This window comes from Nesoenas mayeri (genome assembly GCF_963082525.1).
Source record: "Nesoenas mayeri genome assembly, chromosome: 1".
NCBI lineage: Eukaryota > Metazoa > Chordata > Aves > Columbiformes > Columbidae > Nesoenas > Nesoenas mayeri.
This window is the reverse complement of record NC_137541.1, coordinates 7,734,600-7,746,898: the sequence shown is the minus strand read 5'-3', so window position 1 is coordinate 7,746,898 and position 12,299 is coordinate 7,734,600. Positions and strand designations below refer to the sequence as shown.

Below are 12,299 nucleotides of genomic sequence, written 5' to 3'. Positions count from 1 at the left end.
GAGATGACCGACCAGCTTTGCCCAACATATGACTCCAGGATGATAGTGGAAACTTTTTCCAGCATAGAATGCTTTGTGCTGTCCCTGGTTAATCCTTCCACACAAACATCATTGATGATTTAATGCACGCCCACTTGAAAATAAAAAACAACCCAGCAGCAACGAAGTACAGCAAAGAATGACCCAAGATTTACCTCCAGATACCTGTTGCATATAAATAACAATAAAAACCCCAGTAATGCCATTATCCTACCAGTGAACAGAATCAGAAGAAAATTTGGTGCAAAATGTGTCCAGCCAAGTGCAGAAGAGACAGGAGGTGTTGAGTATGAATAACAGGGGCTGAGGCAGAGCATTCCATGGCCCTGGATGCTTTTCCAGCTTTGGAACATGATCTTCTATTTTTTGCGTATATTAACTTAATCTTCATTATATCAGGTATTCATTATTTTAGCTCCCCAAGCTCCTGTGACCCAGACAGGTCCAAAATCCAGCTGCTGGGAATCCAGTGAAGATTTTTTGCTCTTCTTATACTTTATGATTTAAAGTTGAACACAAATCAAAACTACCTTGTGATAAGTAGTAAGCCGAACTCAACAGCGAGGCTGTTTCAAACTGAGAAATGTTGCAACTGGAATAACAGGAAATTTCAGGCTGCTAAAATTAGTTTGTGTGAATAATGACTTCTCATGCAAAACAGGTTTTGATAAAAACTCTGCTGGTGCAGCCTCTGCAATCTGGCTGTCATTAACAAGAAGCATTAGAGACTGGCACTGAAACAAAGGTATTCTTTCCTAAGACATCCTTCACCTTGCATATCACAAAAACAAATATTTGTCTGGAGCGTCGGTGCCACAGAAACAGTTTGTTCTTCCAGTGTCATAAACTGAAGGCTCTCATGTTAGACTGAGCTTATGTCTGGAGGCCCTCAAACCACTTGCAGTAATAATAGCTCAAGGCATCTATAATTTATGCCTGGCTTCTGTGTTGGATTCCCTTGAGTTTCCGTTTTCTTAAATGACAACAGTCTGTTCATAGCGGCTGTGAGGATTCATGGGAGAGGTGGGGAAGTGATGGATGCAGGATGATGTGCTTGGATCACCCTGTGCATAATTTTGTCTCTGACTGGTTTGAGCATGTGCAAGTAGCTTCCAGTGGAGCTGGAAATGGCATATGCAGATGGGTGTGGTATATATTGGAATTAATAACTCCTGCCCAGGGTGGGATTAACTGACAGCACAGCACCAGGGTGGCTATGCTGCTGGTGCTTGTGGCATCTCAACGTCATGCCACACTCTGCTACCTCTGGTGATGTGTCACCGCTAAGACAGCCAACCTAGATGTTAAACCTGTGCCCGTCGTTGGTGGTATCAAACATCTCAGCAGAGTTACTTCCTGCCATCTCAGGGAAGGACCTCTCTTCCTCTCTGTCTTGACTGTACCCCAGACATCCACCTTCTTATGAGGCCACGTTTGCAGCTTCTGGCTATTGCTGGAAGCAAGGATGAGATCCAGTTCAAGACTGGGACAGGTGAGATGTCAGTTTCTGAGCTCCCATTGCAGTCAACAGAGATGGAGTCAACAGAGACAGGAGAGGGATGCAAATGAACCATAAAGCAGATGAAACCCTACTGTGAAGGAAGGGGTCTAAGCACGAAGCAGGGTGTGATCCAGTAGCTGCAGCATGTGTATCTGGTGCTATCTGACAGAATCCATGGTCTCCTGCTTGGCCTCCATCTGCCACTCCAGAAGGAAGGTCTCTGCAGTGTGTTATACCTGCCAAATCCACGTGAATGTCCCCAGCACCTCAGCATGGCATTAAGTGTTTATGTTTAGGCAACTGAACAACACATCCCAGTGAAATTTCATAGAACATCCTGAGGTGGAAGGAACACACAAGGATCGTCGAGTCCAGCTCCTGTCGCTGCACAGGACAACCCCACAGTTCACACCATGTGTCTGAGGGTGTTGTCCAGTCTCTTCTTGAACACTGTCAGACCTGGGGCTGTGACACCTCCCTGGGGAGCCTGTTCCAGTGTCCAGCACCCTCTGGGTGAAGAACCTTTTCCTAATGTCCAACCTGAACCTCCCCTGGCACATCTTCCTGACATTGGGTTCTGTCATTGATCACCAAAGAGAAGAGCTCAGCACCTGCCCCTCCTCCTCCCTTGTGATGAAGCTGGAGCCACCATGAGGTCTCCCCTCATTCTCTTCTTCTCCAGGCTGGGCAAACCAAGTGACCTCTTGCACTGACCCCGGCTGGGTGGAGGTGCCCACATGCTGAGCCCATTGCCGCTGGAGAAGCTGTCAAGCACACAGGACCCTGTCCCCAGCTGGCAGGTACACCATGGGGCTATGGGGGGCTGGACCATCCTGCAGCCACAGCTCCAGACCAGGTGAGACACTGTGACTGACACAGCACCAAGCACCTCTGTGAGGGTGACCAAAGTGAGCCCCGGAGTGCTGCTGACTGTCACAGGAGCTGAAAGACATCGCTCACATGCAGAAACATTCAAGGAGGTGGTTTGATCTCAGACTCAATCCCACTCAAGCAGTAACAGTCTGGCAAACACATTATCAAACTCCTTCTACAACAACACATTATTGCCGTTTGTTTTGACTGTACATAATACAAATCAATTCCTTACTACATGAAGGATAGAAACCCTGAAAAGGTTTCCTTGTCCTGCAAACAGGAATTCACAAAACTGGTTTAAGCATTCAGGGTTGGGAATTCCCTGTATAGCAAATGGGAAATTTAGATTTGAGGAGTATATATGCCTTGTTTGACAAGCCCAGCACACGCTGATTTGGAAAACAGAGCAGAAAACAACTGAGCTGAACCCTGTCGAAAGAGCAACCTTGCTTAGGAATGGGGGAGGATTACGGACGAGATTGAAATCTTCCACCTGTCAAAGATGTGTTCATGAACTGGGTGTGGAAGACACACTATTTAGCACTGTCTCACCCGTACTCCTCACCAAGGCACATAAAAACAACAAGTGAAATAACAACAGGTCTGCCAGCAAAAAAGACCTTTGGTGCATGAGCCATGGTTGAATGGGACTAAAAGCTTGGAGGAAAGTAGAGCCAAGTTTTTCTCCAGGCAATCAGGATGCAACAGCTCACAGTCCTCCTGTGGGCTGCCAGATGGAGACGCATTTTCATGGTGGGTATTTGACAATGAAGTGAACCTAGGCCATGGCCAAGCCTGAAAGTGAGGAGGCGTACTGCTGTCTCCCACCTGCACCCTCCTTCTTCCTGCTCTCTGAAGCTGGTACTCAAGAAAGAACTACAAAAGCACCAGAAAAGACTCTACCCAATTGCCCTGCCATGGCTGGCAAGGATTGATAATGTCAAAGAATCCAGTCCTTAGGCCTTCCATGCTTAGGTCTGCTTGTGGAAAATTGTAATTTTGGGTCAGCACATACCATCCTTGTCTAAAAGAGCAGTAGAGAATGACGTGAAGCAGTCTCTGACGTATTTTGGCATGTCTGCTGCCTTCCTCATTGCTGTAGCATATCCTACTGGGCCTTGCCATAAAGGCAGAATCAGCACTGTTGATTTTTGCTTTGCTACGCGAAAGCTTTTTGCATCCTGCTATTGATGGTTGATCCAAGATAAATCCATCCCCCTGCAAAATTTTGTACTAAACAAGTTTTCAAATATTGATGTAGATTGGAAAGCTAGTCATAAAGCTCATGTTTTTAGGCAGGACTCTTTTTTTTTTATAAATAAATAAACACACATAAAAATAAATAAAGCCTTCCTATGCTATCTTAATATAAAAAAAGCCATTTTGGGTAGCATATAACTTATGCTCAAGATTAAATGAAAATGCAAAGAATGAACATTGCACAGAGTGGATAATACAGCAATGAGGTTTGTCCTGGAAAAAATAGTTCTACTACACCATCAAATATTCACACTGACAAGCCATGGAATGCTTGCATAAGGAGAAAGGGAACAGAGTAGGAATGCTATAATGCTGTGCCTCATTGGAGCTGCTTTTTCCTTCAGTCTTGTGTAACTGTGACAGTTGTGCAAAAGAGAAAATTTTCTTTAAAAAGGGAAAGCACTGGTAATGCTGGTGTGCAAAGACATTTGTTTCTGCAGCAAACAGCTACACAGCAGCTCTCTGCTCTCTTACACAAAAGGAACAGGCTTGTTGTGCTCTGTCTGGTCGCTCTGAGTCAGCCCATGGTGAAAGCCTGACCTCTTCTCGAAGACCCACACGAATAGCTCCTGCTCCAGAGTCTGCCAAGCTGTACAGATGCAACCCACGCAATTATTATTTGAATGACGTGCATGGACCCACAGACCCAAGCCCTGAGCACAGACGACCTCATCAAGACAGGTCCCTAAGCTACAGGGCAGCTTGTTCCAGGGCTCTGGCACCCTCAAAGCAAAGAAGTTTCTCCTCATATTCAGATGGAACCTCCTGTGCTTCAGTCTGTGCCCAATGCCCCATCCTATCATTGGGCAGCACTGAAAGGAGTCTGGTTTCGTCCTTGAGATATTTATAAACATTGATGAGATCCCCTCTCAGCTTCTCTTCTCCAGGCTGAACAGCCCCAGCTCTCTCAGTCTCTCCTCACAAGAAAGGTGCTCGAGATGCCTCATCATCTTTGTGGCCCAGTTCACAGGCAACAACTTCTGCAGTTCATTCTCGATCCAAATATCAGCAGTGACTTCATCTATTCCTGCACACAGAGCTGGATTGGGATGATGGCGTCCAGAAATGTTATGGGAGCCCTTCTCCAGACAGCACTAATGACCCCTGATACCAGAGTGTCCCTGTGATCACAGTGGCCATGACACCTCTCCAATCCTTCCAAGTGTCGGTGGTGCTGAAGGAGGTAGCTTACCCACTTCCATAGCTAAAGCACTGAAGGTGCACCCACATCTATTAATGGAGTATTGGCCGATCCTTTCATGGAGATAAGCCTGGATATAAGGAAAAACCTTTTCCCCATGTGGACAGTCAAGTAGTGGAACAGGTTTCCCACAGGCCTTGTGCAGTTTCTGTCTTTGGAAGATTTCAAGACCCAACTGGATAAATCCATAGGCAACCTAGTCTGACAACAAGAACACAACTTCCTGAGGTTCCCTCCAATCTAAATTATCCTATTAAGCCTTTGTGAAGAAGTGTGGCAAGTACTGAATGAGGGCAGACAATCTCCATAAATACATGAGTTCTGAGATCTACCCACCACTTTGGAGAATGCACAAAAGTCCTGGTCCTGTAGCTTTCTCAAGCAATCGATCCCCACTTCTTTGAGCAGCAATCAGCCCCATTAGATGAGCAAATCTCAGCCAAGAATGCAGAGGCTTAATGGCCTGTCAGAAGAGTGACAGAACTGAGAGGGTCAGCTCACCCTGATGGTTGGATGTGTTGAGGAAAATGACCAATCATCTTCAGTAAAAATCTCAATACTTTGTATTATGTTTTGATAAGAAAATTCACTGCAGTACATAAAAAGCTCTCCCCCTCTTATTTCCCTCTGTGCCCTCCCCAGGGAACAAAATGTCATCATGGTGACACCTTGAGAGAGGTGGCCCTTCAGGATATGTCCATGGGCATGATGCTGTGCTCTGTGGACATGGCCCAATTTGTTTCTTGTCAAAGCTAATCCGAGCAGGGGATTAAATAACTTCATTAATGTCACAATTTGGACAAGCCCATACTATAGCACACAGTGTAGTGCAGGTGGGAGCAAGGATTTTAGCTTTTGAAGGGTCCTGGTTAATTTCCTATAACTTCTGCCAAAATTTCATCCTCTGTGTAACTGAGAGGTGTCTGGGGTTCATGTCATTCTGGGTCACTAGTGTCACATATTAAATTTTGGCTGAGACTAAGTGGGTAAATGTGGTGGGAGAGCATGTTGCAGGTCTCAAAGCTGCCTATGACTGAAAACCCAACAGATACTCACAGGATGTATGCGATGACTCCGATGGACCAGCAATCCACGGCTTTGCTGTAGGGTTTCTGGGCCAGCACTTCAGGAGCTGAAAATAAAAAGCCAAACAAGCACACATTACAAGACCAAACATTTCAATGTGGTCAAGAGGTAGGACCCTGAAGCTCCCTGAGACCTTGTGTTGCCCTCTACATACAGCCCTTGCATTTGCAAATATGCTGATGTTTTTTGAAGTGTGCATTCTCCTAAAGCACGACGACTCCTAAAGTGGAGCAAATCCCTCATTTTCTGACCCCAAGGGCAGCAAACAAAGCCAAACACAGAAAAATGCATGAGAAGTGGAGGGCCATCACCTCCCTGCCAGAGGAACTTTAGGAGACTTGGAGGAAAACGAGGTCAAGCTTTGCACCGGTGCTGACGCACATTCACCCTGACAGCCTCACAGCTCCACTGCATCGCGCTGCCAAAACGGAACCTTCAAGAGGCATCTCGGAAAGTGCAGCGTGTCAGGGAGGTGAAAAGCTTCATCTGCAGGAGAGGAAGGAGAGCTGTCACCACATCTCCCAGCAGCTGCCTTCCAAGGCCTGATGGATATCAGCGGTATTTGTCCTTCTGCCTCTGGGAACACAGACACCTCAGAGGGAGAACCACAAAGTAGCAGGAATTGGACATATGCACAAAGGAGCCTTCTGCCTCTATAGTTTTCAGCCACCATAGCCTGAATGTTGCTAGAAGTAAGAGCCTGGGCATTTCTTGAAACTCTTTGTGAGTCTGCTTTCCTATCTCTCTTTGTTTGGGAGCCTGGAGTATTATTTTCTCTCTGTTGGGAACTTCCAGTGCAAATGCTTAAATCTAAATTTTAAAACCCTGTGACTCTAATCTTTTTAATGTAAAGAAGCTTTTACTTTTTTTTTTTTTTTAAAGCAAAATAATGCAAGAAATCACTGATTGTGGCATTCCTAAAGCCACACTGGGCTTTAAAAAGCACAGTATTCCCTCTGAGTACTTTAGAGTTCAAATGCTGCAAAAAAATCATGAAGGGGCATATCCACCAAAAATATTTCTTTGGGGCTGCATCTTCCTCTGCTAGGAATCTTACCAACATCAAAGCAGTGAGTTTCTTGAAGAATAGTGAAAAGAAATTGTGAAGCACATAAATGTATTAAAAGTTGAGCCTCACATTTAGTTGCTGCATATACTTTGGTGTACTGGTAAGGACTCTTCAAAGAGTTACCTTCTTAAGTTAAACAAGTCAACAAAACTAAGGTCAAAACAGCCAGCAGGGAAGGGAAAAGGAAGCAGTAATGAGAAACAGAAAAGACTTCCTGGTGCTTGGGTATGAGAGCTTATAGAAGGCACTGAAGGGAAAACAGCGCACGAGGCAGATGAGGACATCCAGGCTGCATTTCCACAAGCAGCAGAATGATGGAAAGGGTCAAGTCACATTGGGGCATGTCGTAAAAAGGAAGAAAATCCAAGGAAATCTGCAGCACAAGATAAATACTACCCTGATCTTCAAGTCATCCAGCAAGTTGGGACTCCAGCATGTATAAGAAATTAAAATGATGGTTCTGTTCCTATATTGTTTATCCTAAGACACTGTTGTAATGTGTGAATAATCCAACACCTATCCACTACGTGCCAAAGGAGGCTTCCTTCCAATGCACCAAGCATGAATAGCTCCTAACCTCGTCCTAGGTGCTTGGCAGAAACCTGTACCACAATTCTGAGAAGCCCCTGACTCCTTCCAGGACATTGACACAGTGCTGTAGTCTATCAACATCAAGGCTAAAATGTTCTTACTACAACAGGGGACAAAGCTGTGGACAGGAAGACATTTTTTTACACTGAGGGTGGTGAAACACTGTCCCAGGTTGCTCAAAGAGGTGGTGGATGCCCCATCCCTGGAGACATCCCAGGCCAGGCTGGATGGGGCTCTGAGCAACCTGATCTGGGTAAAGATGTCCCTGCTCATGGCAGGGGTGGCACTGGATGAGTTTTGAAGATCCCCTCCAACTCGAACTATTCTATGGTTCTATGAATATAAAAGGCTAGTGCCCACGCTGACACATGGACCCTGACCCAGCTGTTGGGAAAGGGTCAGGGTCCATGTGTCAGTGTGGGTGCTGGTCAGTCCGCAGGGCTGAAGTTGAAGACAAACTTGGGATAAAAGCATAAAGCACTGGAGAGCTGTCCTGTTGCGCCTGTCACTGCCGCCCAGATCACCTGGCAAGCTGGGACAGTCTGGGAAACTGACATTTCTCTTGCGTAGAACAGTTGTTCCTCAAAGCTGCTCAACACAACCTTCCCAGACAACTCTTGTGTCCCTTAATCTCTTTCCTTCCTGATTAATCAAAATTTCCCTCCAAGTTTTCCTCAAAAAAGAATAGTTTTTCAAAATGCGCATCAAACAGGCTTTCTGAGACTCAGTTTCCTTTTTTGTTCCATCCTTTATGACTGAAATTGTGACAAAATATGCAGAAGAAGGAAGACAATTTTCCCCTGTCCTTAGGTGATTAGATGTTTTCCAAGTCTCCAGTCCTTCCAAATTCACAATATTTAATTTGCGTATCTCTTCTACCTCTGACAGGCTGCTCCTGTTTGTATCATTTTCTGGACTGGTAAACATTATACATCTTATATTCCCCCAAAGAAAATATTATGCAAATAGCTCCTGAGCACTATGGATCCTAGTGAGCTCCTGACATTATAGATATGCCACATTAACATAACAGAAAGCAAATCTGAGATGAGAGGATGTGAACTGTATAAAGATTCTTCCTCTTAAAACATCAAAGCTGTGCTGGGGCATTTTCCTCTGTTTTAAAGGAGTGAAGAGCACTGATAAGAGACAGGTGCTGCTGCGGATGGTGGCTGTGAAGAAGGTAAGAATACCACAGGATCAAACTCAAAGCAAATGTGAGGCTATTGTCTCCCCTTTGGCAAACTTTAATGAAGAAAGGCAAGAGGTTTAAATAACTATTTTAAGGCCAAATGGCTGCTTTTGATTTTTATTCCAAAGAGCAGAGATGCAAGAGGAACAGGAGAACATAGCCAAGCATCATCTGTCTCTGATACACTGAAAAGCCGAAAATATTTAATGAGCTGAAAAACAAGTCAGAGGAGCTCGCAGAAATGACAGCAGATCAGCGCCAAGAGCAGGAGATGCAATGAAAAAACATCCAAGAGCTGACGGCATTTAAGGATCAACACAGATAGCTGAGGAGACAAAACAGCAGTGAGGAGAAGGGGACGGTCAAAGCTCCTGTTTCTGGTGCTGGGGAAATGCCAGCTGAGCAAAGGCTGCCAGCATCACACCTCCCTGGGGAATGCTACACAATGGTCCTCCAGAGACAGGGAAGTCCATGAAGCAAACCTGGACCTTTCCTCCACATCAGGAACTGCATTTCAGGCCAAATCAGCATTGCTACCAGCAGAACGCGGCAGCTAAAATGTTGAGTAGTGGTCCCAGGGCATCATCCCACCTGCAGACACGTGAAGATGTGCTTTCCAGACCAGATGATCTGCTGTTGTACACTTCAGGGTTTTGCTTTTAACAAGAGAAAAAATTAAAAGGATTGTTTCAAATGGAGGTTGTAAGAAAAGCTACAGGAATATTTGGAAACCTTTCAGAGCGCTATGCTATTACCTCCAGTGAACACAGCTATGCTAATAAGCTCCCTAAAAATGCAGCTGCTGGATGCCAAAACCAGCAATCCACGTTCTTGCAAATAGCTCAAGTGATGGGGATCGCTCTGATACTTTAAGCCTGTCGAACAAACTGTACAAGTCAGGAGGGTGCCTGTTCTTCACGTCAGCCTCATGCTTTAAAGTGATTCCCCTTCACTCCCATGATGGTGCTGCTCCCAGCAGATTTTGCTGTCTCACGAGAACTCGGTTCAGTGCTATTTTCTGTGGTTTATACGGCTTCCCGCAAGCTGTGTGCCAGAAGGAATGAGGCATTTGAACAAAGGGTGACGGTCTTGAAGATCCCCATAGGAGTGACAAATCAGCAGGCTGCCATCAGTGTGGGAGGAATAAAAAGATCTAAATAGGGTTAAAGTAACAAAGGACCTGCTGAGATTAAACAGGGACAACTCAACTGGCCCAGCAAACTGGCCTTGTGCAAGCCAGGACTAGTAGTTCATCTGGTAACTATTTTAGTGCCAGTTCCACTCACATAGGCAGGTTGGGTAAGCAAAGAAGGGGAAACACAAATGGGCTGCACAGGGACAAGGTTGCCATGAAATCTGAGAGGGGAAGTGAATAACGGGCAGAGTTTGTATGGGACACCAAAGGGAGATGGTGACAGCCCCATTGCTTAGGACTCGAAGGTACCACCTCAAGAAGATGGACAGAGAAGAACAACTCTGCACCATAGAGAAGATGGTTGGATGCATGAAGGGCCAACCCAGTCCCTTGCCTGACGCCAAAAATGGTGCAAGAGGAATGTGAACTCCCCTGCCACTATACAAATCATCTTCACAGTGCAAACAAGCTAAGAGGTATATGAAGCAGCTTCACCGCAAGACGAGAGTCTCTCTTCCACTGACTCCTGGGATGAAAATAACTTCATTCTCTCCTTCATGCAGCCCTCCAGCCTTCATCTTGTTCTGGTTGGTCAAGACTTTGCAGTTTGGTGCTTCTTTCTGAAAGATAACAGGGTTTTGGTGCAGCTCTGCTGGCTTCTTGTGTGCCTGTTGTCCGTATTTCATATCACTGAGTCAGATTCAGATTGAAACATGGAACATAATGCAGCTGTAACACATGCAAGAAAACCCCATTTCAGAATACGGCAATGGAGCTGAGTGATTGCACTGTCACGAGCTTGTGCCTGAGCAAACCCTGGTGAGAGTAGTTCCCATGCTTTGTTTTCACTTGATTACTCGTGTTTCTGCCGAAACAAATCCTGGGGTTGCTTTTTTGCTAATAAGGGTATTCCAAAGGCTTACTGAATATTTTCAACCTTTGACTCAAAGGATACCAAATAAGCCAAAACTCAACATGGAAATCTATTGCTTACTTAAATGGTTTGGTCTTGTGAAGGGCAAAGAGAAACACACTGCTTTGATATAATCTGAAATTGCTACTGCATTTCTGGCAGAGCTGAAAGGTGTGAAATGACCTTTCATAAAAGCACTACAGACAATAAAACCAGTGAGTGAGATGGGGTGTACAGGGACCAACCACACATCCAGGGTCCAGCCCCAATCCTTACCACAGAGAAATACAAGAAAATCTCGCTTGAATTTGGGTTTGGACTCAGAGCAAGAATTTTAAATCTCAGTAGGATTAAGATATTAGGCAGTCACAAACATGGTTCATAATTCAGCATTTCTGCAAAAGGAGATCAGATTGCCTGAGACACGCTTTCCGACATTTTTTCCAAACTTTTCAATGCTCATGAGCTTCTTGCAAGTCCAAGTACCATCTGCAGAAGTAACCAAAGCTTTTTGAGAGGCCAACTCTCACAGTGAGACCTAATTCCCAAAGAGCCAGGAATCTCTTTAAAGGAATTTGCTGAGCGACCAGAGTCACCTCCTGGTGAGTGTCCAACTTGACACACCTCAAGGATGACTCATCTTCAGGCACCTTTGAACACCTCCTTCATCAAAATCAATTCCTTATAAATGGTGTCAAGCCAAGCAGCCCAAATCTATGACGTTGAAGATGACAGATCACTAATGGCTTACACAGATCTTGCCCATAGTCACACAGATCACTCAGGGTTTTGAAAACACCACTTGTGCAGTTCAGACGATGGGGTGGAATCCATGCGAGCCAAGCCACACACCTAATTTGCAATGAAATAAGCTACACAAGCTGCCTCATCTTACCCAGTTTAGGTGCTATCAAGAATTTGGGCATCTAGTCCCAACTAAACTCCTTTTCTAAGAACTGGAGGGAGATAACAGCGGTAAACAGATAAGAAAATGCAAGACCTTTACATTAGAAGAGGTTGTACTATCTTACTCTTCAGTAAGTAAACATTTAGATTTGCATCTTAACAAAAGTGCCTCTACTAAGTCTAATTGGGTTAAATTATTCTAACCATCATCTTTTTACTGTAGGACTAAAACCGCTGACAAAACTCCTGAAAAGAATGAGATCTCTGAACTGTTGACAGTAATTTAATCTGTAAGGCAGAGTCTTAAAGGATAATGTGCTAATGTACTACCGGTTATGCTCATTTTAGATACACTCTAATTTGATAAGTGTTACTTCAGCTTTCAGAAAGAAAACTGATACTTATTAAGAAGATTACTTACAATTACACCCTCACTTATTTGATGAATTTCTGAACCACAAAAACAGGAATTTACTGTCTCAGGTACCATTACCCTTTGGAGCTGAAACTAAGAAAAGTTGAGTTAAAAA

General features: G+C 44.7%; 1 protein-coding gene across 1 annotated transcript in view; it reads right to left on the bottom strand.

Moving 5' to 3' along the window:
- The window catches only part of CAMK1D (calcium/calmodulin dependent protein kinase ID), a gene marked incomplete at both ends in the record, with an annotated part of 232,635 nt that overhangs the window by 23,140 nt on the left and 197,196 nt on the right, over positions 1 to 12,299 (bottom strand). Inside the window, one exon of the mRNA XM_080348748.1 lies at positions 5,934 to 6,009. Within this exon, the coding sequence (XP_080204874.1) occupies positions 5,934 to 6,009 (76 nt within the window). The remainder of the gene's footprint in view (positions 1 to 5,933; positions 6,010 to 12,299) is intronic.